The following is a 26,837-nucleotide window of genomic DNA, read 5'->3' on the forward strand; positions in this document are numbered from 1 at the left end:
TCGCCGTCCTGTGGTCATTTCTGTCGCGATAATCTACTTTTCAAGCACATTTTTTAGACTTAAAGCATTTGTTAACATAGAAAGGGTAGGAGGCGGTATAGCGCGAAATTTTATGAGTATGACTTGGCAATATCACCATCAATACTGTTGCCCCGGTCGCCGACGCTTCCTTGAATTCAGCAAAGACGACAGTGTTGTGCATCTTGTGACATCACTTACACCTTGTCCAATCACTAAGCATTACAAGAATAGCGCCTTGCAAATTGGGCGAGGCAGGTCACCCCGACGAACACTTCACCTCAGCTTCTATGCTATGCAGTTCAGCAACACGTCTGCGATGATCAAGGGCATAACAGTATAGCGTCGGGACGGGAATACGCGCTTGCTGACGAATGTCCGACATTCCTGAAAATACTTCAGAAGCCGCCCGATGTGGATTGCTATCCACTTTATTTTATTTATTTTATTTGAAAACTGATATAAGTACAACGAAACTATGTACAATAGTAGCCAGCGGCCGCTGCTACATGCACCAGCCGGGGCCAGAGAACCACAAGCCATTGGCCAATGACGGGTGCGGTGCGGAACGTTTATTGACCGAAGCATGTACACCACATACGAGCCAGATGGGACGTGCAACATCGAACAAATCTGTCGAGCTCAGACTGATCGCAGCGTCGTCACTTCCCATTGTATGTCTGAAAGAAAAAAAACAGCAGGCAGTCACTGCTGTCGTGTGACGTTCGTATGGTGACAAGGGTGTTCTAATATGAAATGATACAATGACTGAGTGACATACGGCGAGTAGCTGAGCACCGCTTCGCTATATACTCCTGTGCAGCGTCCCGCTCTAATTTTCTCCGCTTATAATAGAGAGGGATGAGTCGACCATGAAGTATTGCATCGCATGCGCTTCCCTAACGCCTGCTAGCCCAGGAGCTGCCGTATGATATACAGGTCACGTGATCGTTATCGTGAGCCGAACACAAGGGGCGCAGTCCAAGTTCTTTGCCACGGAAAAAGTTTTTCGAAGGACCGCTGTCGCTTTATAGGCGCCACCCTTGGATGGATGGATAAGGATGGATGGGTGGATAAGGCTGAACCCTTTAAATCGGGCGCTGGTTCAAGCCACCTAGCCATGACTTGTGAAATTTTACTCTTGTCTCGATTTTAGCCACCCTTGGTAGGGTCATGCGTGCCGCCACCTGGTGTTGGCAACAGTAATTATTTTACCGTACTCTGGAAGATCTTTCCGCACTTTTCTACTTACCTGCCTTCCCAGAGCCGTAAAGCTAGAACACTGCACAACTTTGAAATCAACGCCGGTGACATCGCGAATCGGTATTCAGAAGAAACTAAGGCAGAATTTTAAACGCAAGTTTGGTCATCTGTATGAGCTGTACGGGGCGGTTTAGAGGCGTTAAAACGCCACTGAAAACGTCGAAAGTTACTAGAAATGCTAGTGTGCCTTACGCTGGTAACATTAGACGGCAACAGCAACAAATCTGCCAAGGCAGGAGGCGCTCTTGTCGTTCACTCACTGAGCCTTTGTAATCATGTTGGAATGTCACGTCAGAACACTTCGTGTTTGTGTGTGTGCGTATTCAGTCATTACAGTCTTCCGGCGTCTCCACAATTAAAATGCAGTAAGGCCCTCCGGCGGAGAAGATTCTCACTCTATACACCGCCGGTGCACGACACTTAACATTAAGGAGCGACAAAAGGAGGGTTTCTGAGGCGCGGGAAGGCAGCACAATGCCGTCCTAGTAGTCGCCGCCATATGTCGATTGTCACCACCTTAGGCCAACACAAGAGGCCACGCACAATATGGTGAACTGCTCCTGAGCGATTCATCCACAGTTTTTCGGGTGAGGTTCACGCCAGGATGTTGCCTGATGCAAGCCTTTAAGCACATTTCGCATCGCTTCACACCAGCTTGTCAGGGAAAGGAAGTTTCCTGGGTCGATGTGTTCAGCTTGAACGATCGGCTTCGAGACCTTTCGAGCAAACGAAGAAAGAGCCAGGCGAGGCCGACGACGATTAGCACGACGCCCGTGGCTCGCAGCATGTTGTCGTAGCTCCCAATGTTGTCTCGAAAAAAGCCTGCGACGATGGAAAAGTGAACACATGTAACCTTGGAAACTAATAATATTTCCAAAACTCGTAGCGCTTGAACCACAAGGACGGAAAGAGGAGAACCGGAAAAACAGTGTAGTTGCCCAACGCCGGACAGGGTCGGGCAACATGGCGGCGTCTCTCGCCGCTCCACGGATTCGTCTTTGCCGCTTCACTGCGCATCGCGTTCGCGAGTAATGAATGGCGTGCGAATGTTTTTATTAATGCGTTATCAATAGAAAGGTCTGTGCAAGGAGACATGGCGACCGCAGTCATACGTGAGCGTGCGAGCCCTGTGACGTCATCACAGCCTATCCACCATGTCAGGTGGCAGTTAAATTAATGATTGGTCGCGAGAGGTCACTCGGTAAGAGCAACCTGGGTCTCACGAGCCCCACCGGGAAGCGGGGCAATCAACTAGGCTGTATTTAAACCACCACCTACGCAGTTTACCTTCGTTTTAAACAAAATAATTCATATCCAGAAACGCAAATTCCTCCGAGGTTTCTTACATTGGCGACTGCAAGTTTTCTATATCAATCCCTGTTGCCACCGTCATTTCTTACGCTGCTTTATGAAATGCAAGTCGTCTGCAGCGTTATTGGTTGTACAGAATGGAAGATTATTTACCCGAATACTTCTGACAGTGATACACTATGAAGATATGGCAGGAAGATTAGATTAATAACAACACAAAGCAAATTCTACATGGGATGAATGGGAGCTTCATTTCGATAGCCAAAATTTCGGCAGACGCTGTCTTCGTTCGGGGAATGCGTTCTTCACTGGCAGAGGTTAAACAAAGCCGTCTCTCCCAGGGGGGGAAGCACCGGTGAAGGGAAGGAGGGTGCAATGGGGGAAGGATAGAAACACGGGGAACGCGGATTTGAAAAGGCTGGGCTGGATCCAGGCATGGAAGCTGCCGCCATCTCACCATCCTTCCCACATCACGCCCTCCCTCCTGCCCCCACCGGTACTTCCTCTTCGAAGCGAAGACCCCATTTAACCCCTGCCAATGATGAACGCTTTGCCCAGACAAATGCAGTTCTCTTGTCGGAATGTTGGCTAGCGGAATAAAGCCGGCACTCAACCCTCGTTCATTTTGCTTCATATTGTCAATGATCAAATCTCCCTGCCCTCTTTTTAACTGTGGATCACTGTCCGAGGCAGTGATGCAAACCATATTCAATCATGTACAACCAGTAACGATGCAGACGCTTTGAATTTCATAACGTTGCGTAAGAAACGATGGTGCGGGCACTAGATAGTTAGGTAGGCAGACTGGCTAAAATGACGGAAGCCTAACCTGGCCATACATTAGCAAACTACACAAGGTGTGGTATGTGACAGAAAAAAATGATCTAAACAAGCCAAGCGATAACAGACAACAGAAAATAGAACGCCTCAACTTGCTGCTCAAAGCAACTGTCTCAGTGTCACCTCATTGAGCAGGGACTACATAGGGGGGAGTTCAGAGCCGATTTGGTATCTTTTCCTCTGTTTTGTGAATTCAGTTTGATTTCTAGATTGGTAATCAGGGAGCTTAATTTAGTCTAAAATTGAGCCTATGATATAAATGTTTATATATGTACCACCGAACCCAAATTTACGAACTAATTGAATATGCTAGAAAGATTGAGAGAAAAATTGTGGAAGAAAGCATCGATCCAGGCCGCGCAAGGAAGGCAGAAGTCCGAAAGAAAGGTGAGAAATTTATAACATCGTAAAAATCGGGAGTAATGTATCATGCGTTTAGGAATGCAGCGATTGGTATTCACAAAATACCTCTTACATAAAGGTTGTGCATACATAGGTAGGACTTCTTTCTATTCAGGACGGACAAAGCTACATTCACTGCCCCTTTGCGATTCAACATAAATAAATTTTTTCGCTGTTCCTGCTGTCAGATAACCTACACGAAGAGTCAAATTTCAAAGCGTCAGATACGGAATTTTCTGAAGGTTGCACTCCAAAATCTAGGGAAAACCAAGATAATGAAAGTGTGTTATTCCACTCCTATTTAATTTTATTTTTCTTCACTGGTTTCGACGCCACCTATGCTTTCTTATCGCGAGGATCAGTCACTCGGCGCAGTGGATGATAAATATAAAGTGGAATCGAGTGAAGAGAAATATGTTATGCCGACCCAGGTAATAGAATCGTACGTTAGACACGAGAACAGCTCAGAAGGATAAATAAGATACTTCTTTGTTGGAGATTAAAAATTTGGCCTCACGCCTGCTTGTTTACTTTTTTAAAGAATTTATCGACATTGGGATTCATGATGGGATCAGAGTGCACTTTGAAAACAAAAATGGATTTCAGCTTCCTCTCATCTCAATGAGTTCAAGATTAATAACATCTTTGGGCGCCTACATTAAGTAAGTAAAGAGCTCGGTTCTCACCAATGAGGGCAGGTCTGCCAAAGGCCGTAAGACCAGAGAAGAAAGTTATCACTCCCATGGCGGCGGGAATGCGCTTCACGCCAACGCCCTCGCCAAGTATCACACTGAACAGCACTACGCTGTTGCCGACGCCGTAGCCAGTTGAAATACAGGCACACATGAGCCCGATGTATTCCGTGCAGAAAGGGATCACCTGAAAGAGAAGAAAAAGATCACGGTGGCATGGTAGCGACGCTCCCGCTTTCTTCACGCACTGCCAAAAATGCAGCAACGTTAATCAATATGGTGTGGCACTGTAATAAGTTGGAACACTTGTTTTATGTCGCGTGGTATCACCCTCACAGAAATGGTCTATAGGCAGTCCACAGACTTCTTATAGACTCTATTGCCTTTCTATAGTTATTTCTTTTTGTCTTATCAGAGTCTATAGACTGTCTATATAGACAAAAGTCTACTAAAAGTGTATGGTCATAAATCTATAGATTTTGTATAGACTGTCCGTAGGATTTGTATTGCCTGTAGACTGTTCTCTAGGGTTCGTTTTAGAGAGTCTATATAGAATCTATAGGATTTATAGACCAAAAGTCTTCGGACAGACTTTAGACTGTCTAAAGAAATTTTTGTAAGGTACAGGTCGTGCTAAGTACACTAAATCGCTCTCAGTAGAGCACTCAGCAGAATCAAAGGAAACGCTAACGGTGTTGAGGTGCAGCTTACCTGCATGACCAAGCCGAACATGGCGCAGGACAGGCCTAGGATCGTCTTCTTCTCAACAAGACCCGTGTCGGCGACCCAGCCGCAACTCAGGCGCCCCGCAATGTCTGCAGCGGCGAACGCTGAGAGCAGGTAGACAGCTTCGTCGAGGACGATACCCCGGTCTCTGGCGAAATCCATCACCACCGTCATGAACAACATGTTGGCGTTCGTGACGAAAACGTACGTGATGGTCACCATGACGAGTATGACGCCGAAAAGCCGTTTCTTTTCTTCCTGTCTCCCGGTCGGCGTCGGCGATTCGTCGGCCCCTGACTCTGTCTCGTCGTTGCTCTCCGACTCCGGTATGCTGGTAATGGCGTTGCTGTGAGCGGCTGGTTCGTAAATGCAGTAAAAGTTTGACAACGACGACGCGCTCGACGAGGATCGGCGCACCCTATGTCGCGGGCCGGAAAGCTGGGAAATGTCCGGCGAGGCTGGGTGATGTAGCTGGTCTACATCTGGTGAGATGACGGCGGGGTCATTTTTACTTTGTCTGCAGACGTCTCCTCGACAATCGCTGTAGTCTTGGCTTACGCTTCTCTGTAGCGCCGGCGCTGGTGATTTGCCCCTGGGGTAGTCGTTTACGAAGTCGCTCCATCCACAGTTTTCCGCTGAACGATCTGATAAGCCCGTGAACTGCGCATTCTCTTTGCAGGGCTGAATATTCACCTGAAACAATCACGGTATAAGCAGAGTAAGGTCACCGTTTTGCGGTGGTAGTTTGTTCGCGACTACTAGGCCGTGGTATTTGTATTCAACGTACCCGTGTTTTTCGACTATGCTGTGTACCACTGACTTCAAGTTGTTGCATGTTAATGTGCTCCGATTTCTTGTCATCGACACTCCAGTCGAATGCTCTATTCTCTCTGCCGCTATCAGAGCCTGTCGTGGCCTCGGGAAGCGCTGTGTGCTCGTTTCGTTTGTTCAGCGATGTATTTTTTTCAGCCTGCTTTCTCCTGGCCTTGAGTCTCTTCTCCCTCCACACCCAGGGCGGCGACCGCACAAATAGGGAGCACACTGTGGAGTGCATCATCACGGCGCCAAAAATGAGGAAACACCCTCGGATGCCGTAAATGTCGTTGCAGTACTTGAACAGGACTGGGAAAACGAAAGATCCCAAGGTGGCTCCTGCGTAGATGATGCCACTTGCGCGGACTTTTTTTTCCTCGAACCACTCGTTGAGGCAGACGGCGTTCGGTGTTATGGTCATGCCCGTGCCCATACCTGCGCATACCATGCAGTGGAATGACAAGAGTGTTACCCTGCATTAGCCGAAAACGGTACGAAGCTAATAAGCCTCCTAGACACGTTTCCGAGCAAATCAGTTTCCCCTACAAGATATATTTCAGTACAATTGTACACTGAGTTGCTGAACTTACAAAAATGCTATTCGAGGAAACAATGCCTCATTCGGCTGTAAACTTCTCTGAGGGGATTTTTAGACACGCTTCAGGTAAACATACACGAGAATCAAACACGCGCTCGTAGCAATACACTTATAAGACAAACATTTCCCATGCACATGAAGTAACACTACTTGAACGGTAGCTACCGAACACTTATAGATACACTTATAAATTAACCTCTTGTAAAAAATGTCAGAAAGCACTGCCCAAATTATTTCAAATGATCAGAAATCACGACATTGAATGCTGAATTTAATAGTTTCAAATAAAAGTATAAAAGTTTTATGAAAATCGAGAAAATAATAAAAACTTCGTCTGAGGAAAATGAAAACATGCCACTTACGGCAACATATATAAATGCATAAAAATGTGGCCAATAGAAATATACACAGCATCATGAAAACGATGCAAGCCTTCGAATTCAAAGTGTCGCTATAAAGCCCGGAGTGCTCACCAGTAGCTGTTCATCGAAACCAGAAATGTGCTGAAGCATTCGCTCGACAACGAACACATCACTTTTATTGGCATTTTGGCTCACGTGCGGTATCATTGCTACCAACATCGCCGAGGAACCTGCGTAGTCAGCTGCTGTCGCTGCGTAGACTGTTCACTTCACATTTTAGAGAACTCGCACTGCTAGTCAGCTTTGTCTCTTGCTCAAAGTATTACGTTGACCGAATAGACTTATTCACGCGAGCCGGCTTGTAGCTTCTGTACTCGTGAAACCTTTTTTTCACTGCCGTTTATCCCTGTTGGCTGCATTTACAACTGCAAATTCTTATTTCACTATAATGGCAAACAGCCTTGTGTGGGACACCTCCAGACTTGAAGATACGATCACTCTCACTTTTTGTATCTGTCCTTGTTTTCGCGCCATAAAACTCGGCATTACTGGAGGCCTTAAGGTAGCTTGTCACGAAATCTCTTCTCGGAGCCAAAGATACTTGGACCGTGGCCCAGGATGCCATTAGACTGCTGCTACTGTGACTTAGGAACAGATGCCTCTTGAACTGACGCAGGAGACCAGGAGACCCAGGAGAAACAAAAAAATAAGGGTACAGTGAACTTTGAGAGGATTCTCCACGGTTGGTTATTTTTCACTTGGCGAAAATAACAAAAAAATTGCGGAATGGAACAGGACAGAGAAACACATAGCTGCAGCCCTTAAGTAGGAATAGTCATCGACTCTATGAAAGACTCCACCTATGTGTTTCTCTGTCCTGTTACATTTGCCAATCTTTTTTGTTATTTTCGTCCAGTGAAGAATAACCAACAACGGAGATGCCTTTCGAAGTTCAATTTCCTCTCTTTTTTTTGTCTCTCCTGGGTCTCACACAGGGTTATCAGGGATATATCAATGGTCTGTTAAATATTTCTCGAGGAGCGGTTATATTGGGCTTCGTCGATTTCCAAGAGTTTCAATTAATCATACGAATGAAATCGCATTAGCTTCGTAGTTGCCGTTGTTGAGCTCCGAACTAGGCGACAGGGAAGCAGGTTGAGTAGAGAAAGCTATACACTGTGTCAGAATATTTGCGCCTGGTTCTCTTCATGAGGAAACTTGTGGCAAATAGAGCAAAAATAGCAGTAATCGTAGTCTTTTCATTGTCTTGTCTATGTTGATACGACGCTGTCGTTGTTGATGGCGCTGTTGTCTATGTTGTCGAATTTTTGCTATCAGTGTGGCTATGTTGTAGTTAACCCTGAAAAAGCGGAAATACGGCATAAGAATCATGTTAATTTTATCAAGAATGTAACTTTGGCAAGTCAGAAAGTAACGTAAAAGCAAAAGAGTGGTAGCGACAGCACTGTTTACTCGCCATAGTTGGGTGGGCCGAGGTGCATTATTTCGCCGCAAAAAAATGGCCGAGGCTTCCGGATTTTTTTCTCAGAGACCTGTTTTATCAAGTACTTCTCCACCGTTATACGACCACCAATCATTGTAGTAACAGGAGGAACATAGTGCGACGAGCGTTCTTCCATTTTTATATAATGCAGATTAAGTGTTCGCGATCTAGAATGCTGGATTACGCTTTGGATTGACATTGGATCAGTTATTTTGCCAAAAAACACACAGCAACCTCATCTTCAATCAAGATTACGCTCAGTGCAAAATCCAGGCGGTCAAAACGCTAAGCACAACGTCGGCCCTAAATACCTGGCCAAGACTCGCTAGAGGTCGACTGCTAAGCTTGGCTCAACCTTGAGTATCGAGGCTGACCCAATATTTTCAGAATCTAAGCCGCTTTGAAAGCGCGAAAATGATGACCCGCTTTGCTAAATGCGCATTAGTGGTAGTCCATAGGCGCATAGGTAAAAATTTGCAGCTTTGAGTCCGCTATACGCCCCATTCAAGACAAAATCCGGACCCTCGATAGAGCGCGAGCAGTAGCGCCAACAGGCATGTGTCCAAGGGGGTGGCGCGAGGGGGCCTACACTAACCTGAAATCAAGTTCACCCTCTCCTCTCCTATATAGTTTACTTGGCAGCAGTCCTTCTGGCCATGTACCGCCCATCACAGCACTGCACCCCTGCTTGATACAAAAAGTCATCTTGGGCTGCATGATTTCAGATGCACGATTTCGGATGTAATCTAGCCAGCATCGCCACAATAAGTGTTGCAGAGCGGCTGCAACAGTCTGAGGACACAAGAAAGCAGAATTCCGGCTACTTACAGCAAAGAGTCTGCACCCACTCGGAAAAGATGTGAATCATTTGTCAAAAATATTCAGTCCACAGGGTTTCCTTACGGGTCCTGCACGGTGTTTCGCTTTGCATTGGAAATATTCAATTTTTCTCGAGGGAGGGGGAACCCCTATAAACTTTACGACTTTCAGGGCAACTCGGGAGCCCTACTGCACAGTTTAGAAGCAAACCTCTTGGGTTTCATACTTTTAACGGCTGCTGTTCATTTTGGCATAATACAGGAAACAGCCCCTTGTCCTGATTTTGGACAGTGCAAAGGAACAGAGGTGTGATTGAAACTTTGGGCTCTACATCCACTCGTGTTGTCTCCAAGTTACCTTGAACCTTGAAAACGCCCAAATTATCCAGTATTTATTACGTAGGGTGCCTTTTTGTGGAATTCATAGGGGCAGTTTGAATATTCTTCATTTTCAAACAAATATGCTGAAGTTACACGTACTTCTGTTCTTAGGATGCTGATTTCTTCTTTCTGCTGCTGAAACTGTACCTATCGCTCGCTACAACAGGCAATAGCCTCACATTACGTTGTCCTAAATTGCAATAACATGCCATCACTATGGGTATATGTAACTCAGAGACCGACCACAATAATTTCTGCCAAAGTTCTTTGTTCAAAAGGTGCTGTCTACCACTCATATGAGCAGCCGGAATCGCTTCCTGGCGTATAGGTACAAGCACACAGTGGAGACCATCACCAGTTGTGGTCCAGTTCGGGGTCGATAAGGCACTTGGGAAGTCGGGAAGCCTCCCTCCGAAAAATCTGGTTCCGCCGCGAGAAGAAGGTGTCTTCCACGCGTGACACCCATCTCCAGTCTGCTGGGCGCTTGCGGCTCTTTCCTGTGACATGCTACACTTCATTGTGCAGTGGTAAGGTTTCCTTGCCCCTTTGTGCCACAAAGCAACTTCGGATTGCATTATCACTCTCCTCTGCCCCCGGGTCTACTGGTGGCGATACTATGCGTCAGCAGTGCTGTGCACGTTGCTGCTTGTCACAAGTTTCTGGTCGCAATGAGCGCTAGCCATCTGTAATCATGTCATCCAAGTGTTAATATTTTTTTTTCTACGATTATAAAGTTTCCTACTTGCTGGAACTTCGTCGCTCTGGCCGCTCGAGCCGCCGGGGATGCCCCAAAGAGGTTTTTGCGCCACGGTGGAAAAAATCGCGATCGTTTTCGTTTGCGTGTGAAACATCCTTAAGGATAGCTAACTGCCCTGGTGTTAAAAACACCGCCGCTGTGCTCAGGATGCATCTTATCGTGCAGTAAAATTAATAGTAGTGAAGAGCATTACACGAAGTTTCGCGGCAACCATGATTCTGGTCGTGGTCCCTAGTCAAAAAGTATTTTAAAATAATGTTTTTTGACTGACCATTTAACTATTCCGTGGTCGGGCAGAAAGGCCTTTCCGCAGAATTCGTTTAGTGCGAATAATTTGTGCCTGAACTGACGCATCGATGTCTCGAAGACCGTTCTGAGTAGAAAGATGACTGTCGTGATGAAAAAAAAAATTAAATTAACAGGGAAGGTCGAATGCGAGCGCCGCTGTCCGCATCTGTGTCCGCCGCGGTGAAAGGAGAGAAGCGAACAGGAAGTGGTACACCATGCGGCTTTCGCAATGCGTCCTCTTTAGCCGCATTCCTCAGAGAGACATTCAGACTGCCACAACTACGTGGCCTTCTTTTTTCTTTTGTCCGGTGTTTATTTTCTCTAGCTTTTATACAGGTAGATGACTCCAGGAATAATGAATAAATGGAACGAACATGCTGCAATGACAACCAAATGCATGATTTATTCTCACCGTGGAACACGCCCAGGAGTAATGTGAGGACCAGGACGTTGGGTGCAAAGAAGCACAGCATGACGGCCACTGAAGACATGACTGTACCAAAGATCGCAACCGGTCGAACACCGAATCTTCTGACTGCGAGTGCGACGATGGGACCTAATAAAGAAAAAAAAAACGCTGCAAACGGCACACTACAATAATAAATGAAATATGTAAAGCGTTTAAACGAGCGATTAACCCTGATTTGTTTCAGTGGGGAGACTCAGCTTGAGAGCTACGTTGAAAGTGACACTTCGAGCAGAAGGAGAACGAAGAGGAGAAGGAAAGACAAGGAGGTTAACAAGAAAAAAAAAACGGTTTGCTTTCATGGACTGCGGAAGGAATGAGGGGATATAAAGTACAAGGAGAAAAGAGAGTAAGAGGAAAATGAAGTCGTTAATCTTGAGCCGGGAGAATATCCTGAAGCATAAAAACAACGTTAAAGGTCAAACGCATGACTGATTAACCTATTGTAAAGTGCACCCGATTTTCCACCTCACTAAAAATGAAAACGCAAAAGAGGCAACTTAAAACGTAAGGAACGAAAAAAGCATATCAAAGCAGTCAAGCGCTAACGACTTTAGCAAATCCGAAACGCCAACCTAAGAAGGTTCAACCGTCGCCTTGTGGCGGCAAAAACGCTGCTGGAGCTCTTAGCATAATCTCAGTATCCGATTGTACTTGGCAGCGCAAAAAAACGAGGACAAACGCGAACGAGGAGACACAACACAAGCGCATGAACACAGCACAATGTATGAATCCACACCAACTAGCCCAACTTTCTGTTCTTATTATCCGATTGTAATGCGCACGCTGTTTTCAGGCTCAGTTCACAAAAAAAAGTGCGCGTTGGACCAGGAGAATACAGTAAAATGTATGCGGTTTAATGTCATCACGAGCTTGTCATCACATTAACGTTAGAACGAATTGAGTTATAAGAAAAAGTTGTTGTTGTTGTTGTATGGGGTTTTATGGCGCATAAGCAACTATGGCTATCATGCGCCAAACACAAGGTTAGATGATGCTATGTCAAGTGTACAGAGGTTACATTATAATAGATTTAAAACACTGGCTTTCTTTAGAAACTTACAAACAAGTGAAAATTCGACGAGTGTTTTCTCGCCTAAAAGCAATGCGGGATGAAATGGAATGTGTTCATTGTAAAATACCGTAAAAACTTTTTGTCTGAGTTCTTCGAGATGCGAACAAGAAATTAAAATGTGATTTACTGTGAGCTCTTCACCACACATTTCACACGCAGGTTTGTCTTTTTTTGTTAATAAGAAGTTATGGGTGATGTGTGTGTGACCTATGCGTAAACGACATAAAATTACTTCGATAAAACGCTCTTTATGGTGGCATGATTTCCATTCTTTTATAATGGGCTTTATGGTATGCAGCTTGTTGTGTCCTTCATTTTCCCAAGAAGCTTGCCATTTGTCTCTTAGTCTGCTATGCACTAACTTCATGTAATCCCTAGGAGGCAAATTCACACGTTTTATTTCCATGGTTCTGGTTTGTGCAGCACACATGTCGGCTCTCTCATTGTCCTGAATGCCAACGTGACTGGGAACCCAGCACAATTTTATAACATGTTTTTGTGTTGTGACCTTTACTATATTATGTATGATGCTTCCAATCAGTGGCTCCGTGGCATTTTTAGAGTTTAATGCTGTAAGGACGCTCAGTGAATCTGTATAGATGATGCTGTTTTTGATGTTTTCATTTGTTATTTTCTGCACCGCAACACTAATAGCATAACACTCCGCGGTGAAAACTGTAGCACATGAGGGAAGTCGTACTGCATTTTCATTTTTTCCTTGTATTACTGCGCTTCCTACATGAGCATGAGTTTTTGACCCGTCAGTATAAAATGGAGTGTAATTTCTGTATTTTTCTTGTAGTGCTAGATATTCTTGTATTATCTGGTCGTGTGGTGTACAAGTTTTCCTGAGGCGTGTTAGTGTGACGTCACACACTGTGGGAAGAGTGTACCACGGTGGTAGCGCTTCGCATCTTGGGGCAATATTTTTAATTTCATTTAGTATGTTTAGTGCTTGGCATTTTTCTTCGAAGCGCCAGAGCAACGGCTTAATTGCGTGAGGCTTGTTGTTGAAGAGTATTCTGGATGGGCATTTCGTGACGATTGAGTAACAGAGATGTTTGGGGTGAGAAAGGATTTTGAGGATGTATGTACAAGTTAGTGCAGTTCTTCGATCTTCTAAGGAAGGTTCATTCGTTTCCACATACAGACTTGCTATTGGTGAAGTTCTGTAAGCACCAGAAGACAACCTTAAACCAAGATTGTGGATAGGATCTAGTCGTTTTATGTAGGACGGTCTTGCTGAGCCATATACTATGCACCCATAGTCTAACTTAGAGCGAACCAGAGAACGATATATATGTAATAGGCATGCCCTATCAGATCCCCAGCGTTTTCTTGACAGTAGTTTTAGCACATTGAGGGCTTGGGAAGCTTTTTTCTTTAAGGTGTTTATATGTGGCAAGAAAGTGAGCTTTTTATCGAAAGTTATCCCTAGAAATTTATGCTCTTGTTTGACAGGTAATTGGGTTTGGTTTAGATATATTGTGGGGTTGGCCTGTAGGCCTCGTCTCAAAGAGAACAGAACCGCTACTGTTTTCTGAGGGGAAAATCTAAATCCGTTTCTATCTGCCCAGGTAGCCAGTTTATTTATTGTTATTTGTATCTGTCGCTCACAGGTGGGTATGCTGGATGACGTGCATGCTATTTGGAGGTCGTCTACGTAAACAGAGTACATTATGGATTTTGGGATTACTTTTCCTATTGAGTTCATTTTGATGATGAATAAGGTCGTGCTGAGGATGCACCCCTGGGGTACGCCAGTTTCTTGTGTAAAAGTGTTGGAGAAGGTTGCACCTAGGCGGACTCGGAACGTGCGGTTGGTTAGGAAGTCATTCAAACAGCTCAGCATCCTGCCGCGGATACCTAGGTCCGCTAGGTCATGGAGGATACCGAACCTCCACGTGGTATCGTAAGCCTTCTCCATGTCGAAGAAGACCCCGATACAGTGCTGGTTGTGGATTAACGCTTCCCGAACTGTGTTCTCAAAGCGAACGATGTGATCGGTTGTGGAACATGTCTTTTTAAAACCGCACTGGTGTATATCTAAAAGTTGCCGGGACTGAAGTATGAAGGTTAGTCTGATGTTTAGAATGCTTTCGAATGATTTTGCTATACAGCTAGTGAGTGCTATTGGCCTGTAACTGGTGGGAGTAGTTGGTGGCTTGCCAGGTTTTAGGAAGGGTACTATGATTGCTTCTTTCCATGCTTGGGGGATTTCTCCACTCATCCATATTTTATTGAAAAATTTTAGGAGAGCCTCTATGGCAGTCTCAGAGAGGTGAGCAAGCATGGCATAATGTATATTGTCTGGGCCTGGTGCTGTCATTTTACCGGATGTTAGTACTGTGTTTAGTTCCTGCATTGTAATAACCTGATTGTAGTCTTCGTGTATGCATGTTCCAAAGGGAAGTTTTTGTTTTTCTACTATTGTTTTGTGCTTTTGAAATGTTTGTGTATAGTTGGATGAGCTTGAAACTGTGGAAAAATGCTCACCCAATATGTTGGCCTGTTCTTCTAATGTTGTTTGAGTACCGGGTGTTGTTAGCATTGGAAATGTGAATGGAGTAAAATTTCCAGTGAATTTCCGCACCTGCTCCCACATTTTCTTGGATGTTATTGAGCTGTTTATGGAGGATATGTACTGTTGCCATGATGCCCTTTCTGTGTTGCGTCTGATGTATCGTGCTTTGGCTCTAGCCCTTTTGAAGATGAGCAAGTTTCCTGCAGTGGGATATCTGCGAAGGTTGCCCCAAGCCTTGTTTTGCTGCTTTTTAGCCGATGAGCATTCGTTTGACCACCAAACTTTATGTGTTTTTCGTGCAATTTCAGACGTTTGTGGGATGGCTTCTATTGCTGCAGATATTAAGCATGTGACAAATTTTTCATTTAGTTCTTCTATAGTAAGGGTTTCGGCATATTTTTTTTCTAGTGTGGCCTTCGTTCTGAAAAGTGCCCAATCGGCGAGGTGAATTTTCCATCGCCGTGGCTTCGTAGGGATGATGGATGTAGCTGATGTTAGCTTTAAAACAGTAGGTAAGTGATCACTTCCCCGAGGGTCGTCTAAAACATCCCAAATAAAATCATTAAAAACCGATGGTGATGCAAACGCTAAATCTAGGCAGGTCATTTTTCCAGAGCTGGGGCAGCAGTACGTTGCTTTTCCAGTGTTCATTAAACATATGCTATTTGAAAGAATAAATCCTCGATGAGCTGACCCCTGGAATCAGTATGCTCACTTCCCCAGAATGAGGAGTGTGCGTTAAAATCCCCAATTATGACATATGGCTCAGGCAACTGTCCCAGAAGTTCTTCTAGGTCATGCATAGTAATTGTGTTGTGTGGTGGTATGTACACAGAACATATTGTTATTGTTTTATGGCTAATGATGTTTACTGCGACCGCTTCTAAGTTCGTCTTTAATGATACCTCTCTTGCGGGGACATCGCTTTGCGTAATGATAGCTACGCCTCCTGAGAGTCGGCTAGCTTGTTCTCGGTCTTTCCGGAAAATATTATATTTTTTTAAGATGTTTGTGTGCTGTGGCCCAAGGTTCGTTTCTTGCAGGCACACAGCTGTAGGTGCCATTGTTTTGAGCATATCGGTTATGTCTGTGTAGTTTCTGTGTAGACCTCTACAGTTCCATTGTATTAGATATGCCATTGTGATAAGTTGGGGATTGGGGAAAGTCACTTATTTTCAGGAGCAGTGATTCGTGGTTTCCCTTTTTTCTCTAGAGAGTCTCGCCGCCGCTGCAGCGGTGGCGAACTAGGAGTTGTATCCATCGCCACTTTCGTGGCGCCGGATTTCTGCGGAGATTCTGCGGATGCGTGTATTTTAGATGTCCGCGGACTTTCGCTGACATCCATCTCCTCCACGGTGGACGTGGAGGATGCTTCTTGGTTGCGATGGCCCGTGGCCTTCGCATTCGTCTTTTTTGCTGGCACCGCTGAACCAGGCCCTGCTCCAGCTGCAGAGTCTTTTGGGCCAGTAGTTGCCTTCTTATAGGGGTGGGGCGACAGGTCCAGTTCAGCATAGCTGTTCTGGGTGTCTATCGCCGAGGATGCCACTGCTGAAAGTAGGGCCTGAGGGCCTCCGGCGAGGATCGCGTGGTCTTCCCGCGAAATTTTCAGCCCTGTGGACTGTGTCATTGACTTCTGTGGTGGGGACTTGGTTGTCGACCCCAGGTCCTTCGGATCGACCTGTGTGCCGACAGAAACCGAAGGCGGCGGTGGTCCCCGGTTCACCGCTTCGGAGTATGTCCCTTTCTGTTGGAAAGAGACGCGTTTTTTTGCTTCAAAGTAGGACAGGTTTTCTGTGGTCTTCAAAGTTATGATTTGTTTTTCTGTTTTCCAAACTGGGCACGACCTGGAGTACGCGCCATGTGCGCCATTGCAGTTGATGCATTTTGGAGTGCGTTCGCATCTTTCTTCTGTATGTGCGTCTTCTGCGCATGTGACACACGTGGGTTTGCCCCGGCAAGCCAACATGCTGTGTCCAAAGCGCTGGCACTTGAAACATCGTCTCGGATTTGGTATGTATGGGCGGACTTTACAATGGAGGTATGCGGCGTGGATGGAATCAGGGAGAGTTGTACTATTGAAAGTTAGGACGATGTGTTTTGTCTTGATTTCAGCATTATTTCTCCGGATGGTTATTCGTCGGGCTGCTATTACTCCTTGTTTAGCTAGTTCTTCTTCCATTTCCGCATCCGTACTCTGTAGGAGTTCATATTCAGATATGACGCCCTTTGAGTGGTTCAGGGTGCGGTGCGGGGTTACCTGTACGCTCATTTCTCCAAGATTCTGTAAAGACATCAGTTTCGCGCTCTGTTCTTTTGTGTTTATTTCTACAAGGAGATCTCCGGTTCGCTGCTTTTTTGCTTTGTAGTTTTTGCCTACACAGCTTTTTAGGTTGTTGGCGATGACAAATGCAGACAGGTTGGCTACCGGTTCATCAGTGTTTGAGTGAACCATGAAAAACTTCGGAAACGTTTCTGGTTTCTGTGGCATCAATTGTTTCGCATCGGTGCGACTCCTTTTTGGGAGCCGATCAGATTTTTTTGAAAATTTTTCCATACGGCATGTACTGGCTAAGGGTTCCAAATACTTTGTCGCCTCTGATTCACCCTTATACACAGAGGAAGGTCCCGGGACTCCCCCCCTGGTAGACAGACGAGGAGCCCATCGGCCGAGGATTGACCACTTCCTCGACCGCCACCGTTCAAGGTTTCTTTCCTCCACCTTTCAACCTATCGCCACGGTACGGATGACAGCTTCGGTATGGGGGCTAAGGGTCCGTGGTGGCGCCAAGCACCAACACCTCGTTACACAAGGTGCCCTTGCGGGGAGTTATAAGAAAAAGAATAGTTGCATTATTAGATAGAGCATCAAAAATTCTCGCAGGGGAAACCATGAGGCGAATGTGGGGTAATTCATTAAATAATTAGCGCCAAAAGTGTCCAAAAAGTGGGAGGTGCCGGAGCAAAAGTGGTGCCAAGTTTTAAAACACTGGAAGTGGGCGGAGCTAATAGGCGGCGCCAAATTTGAAAACGAAGCGTGACGCCAAGTTTCAAAAACTCAAAATGGGCAATGATGGAACTTGATTAATTTAGGCAAAGAGGGGCGAGGAGGCGTCAATGCTTACGCTTTCCTACAATGTGAGTGCCGCAGTGATCTCATGATTTTTTAATACGCAAGGAACAACAGATGCCACTTTATGGACTGACTGCATGTGCAGGAAATGTAGTTGGAGTTAATGACCCTGGTGAGAGCCGTTCGTCGCGAGTACTGAGTGAGGTAGTTGGCCTCATATCACTCTTTTTTGACACAATGTCCCCGGCGCTAGGACGCACCCTCTTACCGATAAGATTGGCGCTCGCCGGAACCACGGAGATAGGCCAGGCCGCTTCTTGCCTGCTGACGTTGAAGTACTCGACAACATTGACGTAGACGACGCCGGCAGAGCGGATCATCACCACCGAGAAGAAGTTCATGCAAGAACAGGCCACCGCCACCACCCAGCTCCAGGGACCGTCTGGCTTCATTGGCGGCCGGTCTCCGGCCTCGCGGCCTTTTGACTTGCTCGCGCAGGCCGCGTCTTTGTCGTCGCTCTGTACTTTGTTCACCTGAAAAACGAGAAAATATAAGACAAATGGAATGAACAAAAACCATGAAAACAGTCGCATGTTCCTCACTACTCGTCTCAGGTAAAAAAGTTTGGTGAAATCTTGTGTATGAATGAATGGTCACGTAGTCTTCGTACCCCTCGAGTCCAGAGCGCTCGAACAATGCGCACCAGATAATAAAAATTCGCAGGGACATATAACTGCAATATGAGTTGGCAATGAGATATCATTGAAAGGTGTTGAAGCCTTTACCGGATGTTTCTTGCTGGTGACGTCACTGACGCCCAGCCAATGGGAATTATCCTGTCTAGTGATGTCACTTCAGTCCAGCTAATAGGAATTATCCGGTCTGGTGACGTCATTTCTGTCCAGCCAATGGGCTTAAAGCTTACAAGATGTCCTTTTTCGGATGACGCTCCTGATGCCATCGAATTTAAAACTGAGATTGTGAACAGCCCCTGGCTCCCAGGTAAAGTGCACGTGCCCACGTTGTTTTTAAGTCTTCGCCGCTCTAGCTCACGTCAACCGTTGCGTCAGAATCTTGCAAATGCGGCAAACTTGCTTTGCTTGCAGGCAAGTGCACCGCTCGAACGTTCTGCACATGGGTGACGCAGACTGTACAACGCAAACAGCGCATATGTGTCGGCGTGCAAATAGCTCTCGTAGGTGGGATACTAAAGGGTTAGAGGCTTTTTTGGCGAGATAAGCGGGTGCGTGTTTGCTGCGAGGTTTCCCGTATTTTGCTGCCTACGGTAGCAGAGTGGCAAGTATATGTCCGTCATAATATTCTTGAAAGCTTGCATCCAAGTGATAAGAAAAGGAATGGAGGGGACACGTAAGCTCCGTCTTAATGGCATGACGCAAGAGCCTAATGGGTTAATTCTCATATGCGATGCAATGGCAGGGGCTCCCAGGTGGGCGTTGTGCGGCCAAGGTTGGTTCTCCCGAGTTACCATGCAATCATTCATTTATCTGCCACTTGTCACGATGTACAGTTTGCTCGCTATCAATTGGGCGGGCTGTAATGACGCCGCAGGTCACGTGACCTAGGTGGCCCACTTGCCTACTTGGTTGCTTCCCTTGGGACAACCTGCCAGAGCCGCGCCCTTCATTTTTCGCTCACTACGCCGACGCCGGCAGCGCCGGCACCGTATTTTCTGGTGAACGGGGCCTTTAACGTTATCGGGTTAAAAAAAAAGTAGTTGTTCTTGCCGCAGCAGCCACTGCTGGCCGTATCCGCAGCAATGGGGGCTCGTTCACTCGGCTTAATATGGCTGCTGAACTCTCTTTATTGCGAACAAATTGTTATAGCAGTAAGGAGACGAGCTTGTTACATGTAAACTCTAGGCCTATCTCAACGAAATAATCGTGATGCGTGCGAAATTCGATTGTAACTAGGACACTGCGCGCCGAAAAAAAAAATAAAACCCCAAAACACCGAAGAAAGGATTCGAATCAACGAGGCTTCCGGGCCAGAAGCAGTGGAGTGTGAATATACTTGGTGTTACAAGGAAGACTTTAAGTAATGTTAAGCATAGTATTCTTGAGGCAAAAATATGACTTTTGTGGCATGGTATTGCTAGGGTTGGAGGACGCCATAAAACCGGTGAACAACCTCAACTAGTAAGATGGTTAACTAATTTCAAATAATTAATTTTTAACTATTAAAGCTAGGCATGTAGTTTGCAATTAGAGATTTGTAGCCGGTCGTTAGTAATAGCCATATCAGTTTTCGGAATTTCGAAAACGCGATTACTCTCGCCGCTGTGGCTGGATAAAATTTTGCTGCATCGCGGCTGCATCGTGCGGACAGCCGAAAAGCCGGACTAGCCCATGACAGCAGTGATACTCTGAATCGGTTCTGACGAAGGACCTTAGTGTTGAACGTGACGCTGGTTAGAGCGTAGAAGCCTTGAGTCGAGCTCGTCACTTGGGAGTGAAACACGAACCACCTTTGCAGGCCGAGTTGTTCGAAACTGGGTTTGCCCCCGAAGGGGCGCAGCGGGGTTTGCGGAGCCTACTCCAAGCACACAGCCCTGAAGAAGCCGGGCGCCGGGCCGGGGGTGGCTTGTACCCATTAGTGACTTTGTTTTTCGCTTTATTGAATTTTCAATTTTTGTGGTTGTTTTGGATCATCCTCTATTCCTACAGTAGGGGTCCGTCGCGGCAACGTTGCAGACGAAACTGATTAACCAACCATAGTACAGAGTCGATCACACTTGTCTAGAGCGCTTGAGCTATGCCATCCGCGGGAAATAAGGAGACATTCTAAAGCAGACATTGACTTTAACTGATAACGCTTGCACTGTAGAGCAGCCGAATAGACCAGTGAACCGCACTGGCATCAGCGCCTTAACGCTAGCAAAGCAGTTGAGAAAATATTTAACTTCATTTGCTCCGCAGCACATCGCCCGAGTGCTCTAGACAAGTGTGATCGACTCTGTACGCGAAGAATTCACCTGAACAGAATTCGTGGGGTGTGCCTCGGTGTGCCTTTTACGTTAACACAATCTTTTGGCTCATCCAAGTTCTGTTCAACGTAAAAATATCTTTTTAAAGTCCCTTTGCAGGGCCCTTTCATGTGTGCAGCCAAGACGCTTCCCATTCTGTCACTGCTTCTCTCGAGATATGTCCGGCATTTTAAGGCGCTTTAGGTTAAAAGAAGAGGGAATGGTGCAAGGCTACCTTTGATTCCACTGCTGCATTAGTCATCTTGGCACCCACGCAGAAACCGATTTGCTGTCGCTAAACGAGGACTAACACAAATAAAACACAAGAATGTACTGTTAGTATAGGATGAGAGCACACACTTACAATATCACCAGAGCAGGGTCAGATATCGCCAACACTGCTGTAGCGACCTCTTTAGTGTACGCCTTTATCTCGCTAACCCACTTTTATTCTCTTCTCTGACCTTGTCCGGTTTCTGCGTATCTGGCACACGTCGGCTTCCTATTTGCTCATTTCTAAACGTTTCCAGGCACGCCCTATCACTTTTTATTGTTTGTTTAATCGTTGTATTTGCCGTCCACTTGTTCATTGTGACGTATGTGCTAGTCGGGTAAGAACTTTCTTCAGTAAAGTTTCAAACTGCAGCTCTGCCCAGTTGTAATAGTTTTTTTTCCTGTGTCGTTGTTTCTTGAACGCGTTTTTTTTTTCTTAGAATATTGAGACAACTAGCCTGCAGGAAAGACTTGTATGGGTTTTGACTACAGCTGCTGGCAAGCTTTCAGTGTCAGGCAGTTGGTGTGCGTAGCCGCGCCATGCTTTTTTAGTGTCGCGGTTTGTTCGCAGACTTGTATATTCTGGGCCTGAAAGTTTTGCTGAGATAAGTGAACAGCTCACATCCATAATATCTACCATCGTCTGGGGGAGGTGGCAGTGGAATTCGGAAAAGATGCCTTTTCTGCATGTGAACGTTTTCGCATCTGTGCTAAGATGTGATTTTCAGCAGGAATTATTCACAAAAATGCGTAACCAAACAGCATGAACGTTTTTTTGTGTGTATGTACAAGCGGCGTGGTCTGCGAAATTAAAACTCTCCAATGAGACAATTTTACTTCATTCAGACAGCACAATGCTAAAACGAGAGTGAATGTAAACCGTTATAATGCGAAGACATTTTTCTATTACTTTTGCTTTATAGGATTTCTTTGTGCAAGCTGTCGGTGTCCACAGAGCTGACGAAAAACAGTGTAATGGCACGAGGAACCTGCAATAGGTGACAAGAGAAGGTGATAGAGGCCAACGACGGTGACGGTGGTGACGAATGTGTTACCGGTCTTTTCGATTGCCACCCTGATAGAGGACTCAAGTGTTTACCCAGACAGGACACCGCGGGTGGAAAGACAAGCCGTGTTTGCACAACATATGGCACGTGCCTTGAAATCGTTTTGTTTTTCTGTTTTTTGCTTCGTATTACTGCCTTTTTTCTATGATTATTCTAGAGGGAGAAAGAGAGAGACAGAAGTCGTAGAGGAAAGGTAGGGAGGTTAACCAGAAGACTGTTCCGGTTGACTACCCTGCACTGGGGGCGTTAAGATTAAGAAGTAGAGCAATGTGGTCTGTATCTAGCACGACAGTGACTAGCTCACTGAAAGTCACAGGCCGCCGCAGCAGTAGCCTGCACACCTTCAGGGATACCCAACACTGCGACCTGAGCAGAACAGACGTAACATCACAGAGTCCAATGGAAACAGTTTGGTTTGGTTCGGCAAAAAAAAAAGAAGATCGAAATATTCCGCGGTCCCGGGAGCTGGATGACGAAAGTAGGGGATGCGCGCAGTAAGTTTCTGCGCCCCCAAAGCAACTCAGGCTATGAGGCACGCCGTAGTGAAGGACTCCGGAAATTTCGTCCACCTGGGGATCTTTAAACGCGCACTGACACCGCACAGTACGCAGGCCTCTATAATAATAATAATAATAATTAATAATAATTGGTTTTTTGGGGAAAGGAAATGGCGCAGTATCTGTCTCATATATTGTTGGACACCAGAACCGCGCCGTAAGGGAAGGGATAAAGGAGGGAGTGAAAGAATAAAGGAAGAATAGGTGCCATAGTGAAGGGCTCCGGAATAATTTCGACCACCTGGGGATTTTTAACGTGTACTGACATCGCACAGCACACGGGCGCCTTATCGTTTTTCCTCCATAAAAACGCAGCCGCCGCGGTCGGGTTCGAACCCGGGAACTCCGGATCAGTAGTCGAGCGCCTAACCACTGACCCACCGCGGCGGGGCACTCTAGAATTTCGGCCGAATCGAAATTCGACCGCCGCGGCCGGGATCGAACCCGCGTCTTTCGGGACAGCAGCCGAGCGCCATAACCAATGAGCCACCGCGGCGGCCCCGAAGGAAACGTTTTAGAGGCTGTTTGTATTGGGACAGCTGACACTATTGTCTGGCAACACTGTGGCTGCGAGCAAAGGGTCGGAAGCTTACTGCGCGCACCTCCCAGTTTCGTCATCCAGCTCCCGGGACTGCGGACTATTTCGACCTTTTTCTGCTGCTAAAGTCTTGGGACACCGGCCTTAGCGGTAATCGGCACATAAATATAGGTGCCTGCTGGTACAATGCTTAAATGGTCCCTGAGACCACATACTTTAATTACGTGCAAGCACTATTTGCTGTTCAAGCCATATACCTATTTCTTATATCTGTCTCTATCTTTCATGCCCATTTCTTCATCATCCGCCAGTGTAAAATGATAAACCAGGCCTGGGTCCGGTTACATCGCTGGCCTTGCCTCATAAGCTTTCTTCCTTCACCTCTCAATACGGTAAGTTCCAGTTTTGATCAAATGAGCATTGAGTACAACTCTATCCTAATTTGATTCTTAGCAAAAACCGATTTAGTGAAACTCTGGGCAGATTACAGCCGTCGAGACTCCGCAAGATTGAGAAGACATTTTCTCATATTCGCGGGCGCATTGAACGGCTACACATCAGAGTTACGCAAGGGTTTGGCCCCTTCAGAGAGTGCGGCGGCGCGAAGCGGTGTAAAGACACTCTGGCGCCATTGTGTTAGAATTGTGCTTCAAAGTGGCACTTCAAAGGCTCGCTTTTGACGGAAAGTACTAATGAAATATAGTGTGTATCCTCTGCGGGTAATAATTTTATTCTAATACCCAGCAGGCACAAAACCACAAAATCGACTGAAATTGCACTGAGCTACGCATTACGCGTATCTATGTCCTACGAAGAAAAAATGCACCGTATCTAGAGAGCAGCTACCCTGAATCAAATCAGAATTCCTGCCCGACCGCGTTTGACCACAGTGCACCTTAACACTGCACGGTTTTTTCCTGTCATGCTAGTGTTTGTAGGCTGGAAAAAAAAGGCCGCTTCACAGATTACAAAGGCTTTAAGCGCTGTAAAGACACTCTAACGAAATTTGATGAGAATGGCGCTTTAAAGTGGAGTTTTAAAGCTTCACTTTTGACATCAAGCACCAGTGAAAGATGGTGTGTATCTTGAGTTAACGATCCATTGGGCTAATTTGTCGCATTCTTGTATCATAACTGCAGTAATGCTGCAGTAATGATGCAACGATAGTGCGTATACTATGCGGGTAATATCTTGAATTCTATCACCCGGTAGTCTCAACACCATAAAATCTACCTAAATTGCACTGAGCTACACATTCCGTGTATCTATACCCAGAAAGAATACGCGCAGAACGACTAGAAACAACATCTTACTGTGCATCCAGCCAGAAGTTTATTCCTGGCTGATCGCGTTTGACCGCACAGTACACCTCAGCATTGCGCGGTTTTTCTTGTCATGCTAGTGTTTGCAGGCCGCACAAAACAAGGCGTCTTCGCAAATACTCGTGTGTCCAAGACAAAGTGTAAAGAAGAGATTTCAGACGGAAGCGGGTAGAAGTTATCGGAGCTTGTCTCTTCAACTTATGCGTAATGTGATGCGTAGCGCATATTCAATCTTCTAATGCAACCGCACAGCATGGTTAGCACAGAGGAAGCTGCACGTAAGCTCAGATCAGCATAATAAATTATTAGCAATTGCAGGGCCAAAATAAAGCAATTTCGTTTGTCTTTCACAAAGTCGAGACATTCAAACGACTTAGAATTTTATGGAGTTTAGGACATCTTTGCGACTTCAGTTACCGCAGTACGCCTTTGCCGCGCTGAATGAACACTGCTGTGGGGAACGGTGGGTTTCCTATTACACCTGTGTTACGAGATAATTCGAGCATTATTTTTTTTAATTAAATGAGCTGCCTCTTCACCGTGTGAGCACTCCAGATGCGAAACAACAATTGAGCACGTGCTCGACCACAGTCACCGCTTAGGCACGAGTGTATCCTGGCGGAACTCCGCCAATTAGATTGTCATGTATTTATTAACTTGGGCCAATATTTCAAGGCCGTAGCCTGGATTTTTATCAGAACGAAGGCCACCAAATCGCTAATGCGTCATTTTGAACCTACATACTTGAAAGCGTACTTACTAAAAAGTTCCTGGGTATCAGTAATCACGAAAATGAGATGAAAAAAACAATGCGCAGCGTAAATAATTAATTACAGACGATTTTGTACGAGCAGTTCTGGTCTCGCGTGGCGCCAGCACTGATATGCGCCTTGACGTCACCCTCGACTGGCCAACCTGGACTAACTCAATACTGATGACGTCGGTGGCGCCGGCAAGCACTGGTTGTTCCTGAGAACAACCGCTGTGTTCGTTGACGTCACAGTAATTGGGGTAAGTGCACGTTGACGTCACTGGATTCGGATGAAAACGACTAGCGGCTCCTCAGACAATGTTGGAAATCACATTAAATTACGTTCCACTCAAGGCCTGTCACTGAAACTTGCTAGAAAGCATCTCTTTACACCAGTGAAACAAATCACACTCTTTGTTAGCGCTCGAAAATTTCTGTCTGCGCCTCTTTATGCGGTCGCCCATAGACGCACTGTGGCCGTTTTCTCTTATTAGACTCGACACTCTTCTCTCTGTTCTCCGGAACTCCATTTATGCGTTTCTTCATTTGGAAGCCAGCCAACCAGGCTTTATATGTGCCTTGTTAACCTGCATTTCATTGCTTTCTTCTGCCTTTTCGCATTATACTTTCGTTTAGTGAAGCTTCCAGTTATCTTTTACAGTGGTTCATGAACTTCACACGATAATCCACGCCGATAAGACCCCTAGTTAATTACACAGAGCATCAATCAAGAAATAAAGCGACCATTTAATTATGCGCGCATTCTTAATCAAATGTGCCCGGCACGCGACTCACCTTGCTGTCCATTGTCTTGAGGCTTTTCGGCAGAGAAATCTCTGCGGGAGAATTACGCGGTAGAAAGATGAACGTTGTTTCTTGCAGTCCAGCCTCCCGTCTTGCTCAGCGCAAGCAGTCGCCACGACGTTGTGCCTCGAACAAAGCTGGGTCACTCTAATTGCTGATACCATTTATGCTGGTCATATCGGAGCCACGGTCAAGCTCGAGATAAGGCGCTTCCACGACCTGCTGACGCAAACCACCTCTCGCCGTCAGCGCGGGAATCAGTGAGTGATAGCGCCGCGTTATATAATAGGAGCACGTCATTTCCTGCGGTGTGACGTACTGTCTGTGGAAATTCAGAATAACAATCGCTACTTGAGATCACGTGCAGACAGAAATAGAAAATTGGGCCTGACGTTCCGTCCAGCTGATCCGGTGGCTGTGAAACTCGAGCAGCGTTGAAGAACCTGGGTCTTCCCTACATGTTATTAATTGCTAATTATAGATCCCTGACTTGGCGGGCGTTTTGCGACTGCTGCTATTGACCGTGTTTACAAGTGACAGTTTAGACAGTGGTGTCTCAAGCAAATGTCTGCAGAGGTTTGTATTTCCAGCCTCCGATTCATGAGTGTGAAAGGACTGTGCAATTCTCCAAATA

At 46.0% G+C, this 26,837-nt stretch overlaps 1 protein-coding gene across 2 annotated transcripts; it reads right to left on the reverse strand.

Annotated features, from left to right (window-relative positions):
- Positions 1–568: 568 nt before the first annotated feature.
- On the reverse strand, positions 569–26,337 carry LOC144120583 (uncharacterized). 2 transcript variants are annotated; one of them, XM_077653150.1, is made up of 7 exons: positions 26,195–26,337; positions 18,177–18,441; positions 11,186–11,329; positions 6,040–6,500; positions 5,238–5,945; positions 4,521–4,713; positions 569–2,103 (listed from the first exon to the last, which is right to left on the reverse strand). In XM_077653150.1, the coding sequence occupies exons 1-7, from the start codon at positions 26,204–26,206 to the stop codon at positions 1,940–1,942; spliced, it is 1,947 nt and encodes a 648-aa protein (XP_077509276.1). In that variant the 5' UTR covers positions 26,207–26,337; the 3' UTR covers positions 569–1,939. The 2 variants fall into 2 exon arrangements, with proteins under 2 accessions (XP_077509276.1, XP_077509277.1); XM_077653151.1 differs by lacking the exon at positions 26,195–26,337 and adding an exon at positions 18,694–18,815 and having other exon boundaries at positions 1,790–2,103.
- Between the last annotated feature and the right edge of the window lie 500 nt (positions 26,338–26,837).

This window comes from Amblyomma americanum, chromosome 2 (genome assembly GCF_052857255.1).
Source record: "Amblyomma americanum isolate KBUSLIRL-KWMA chromosome 2, ASM5285725v1, whole genome shotgun sequence".
NCBI classification, from domain to species: Eukaryota; Metazoa; Arthropoda; class Arachnida; order Ixodida; family Ixodidae; genus Amblyomma; species Amblyomma americanum.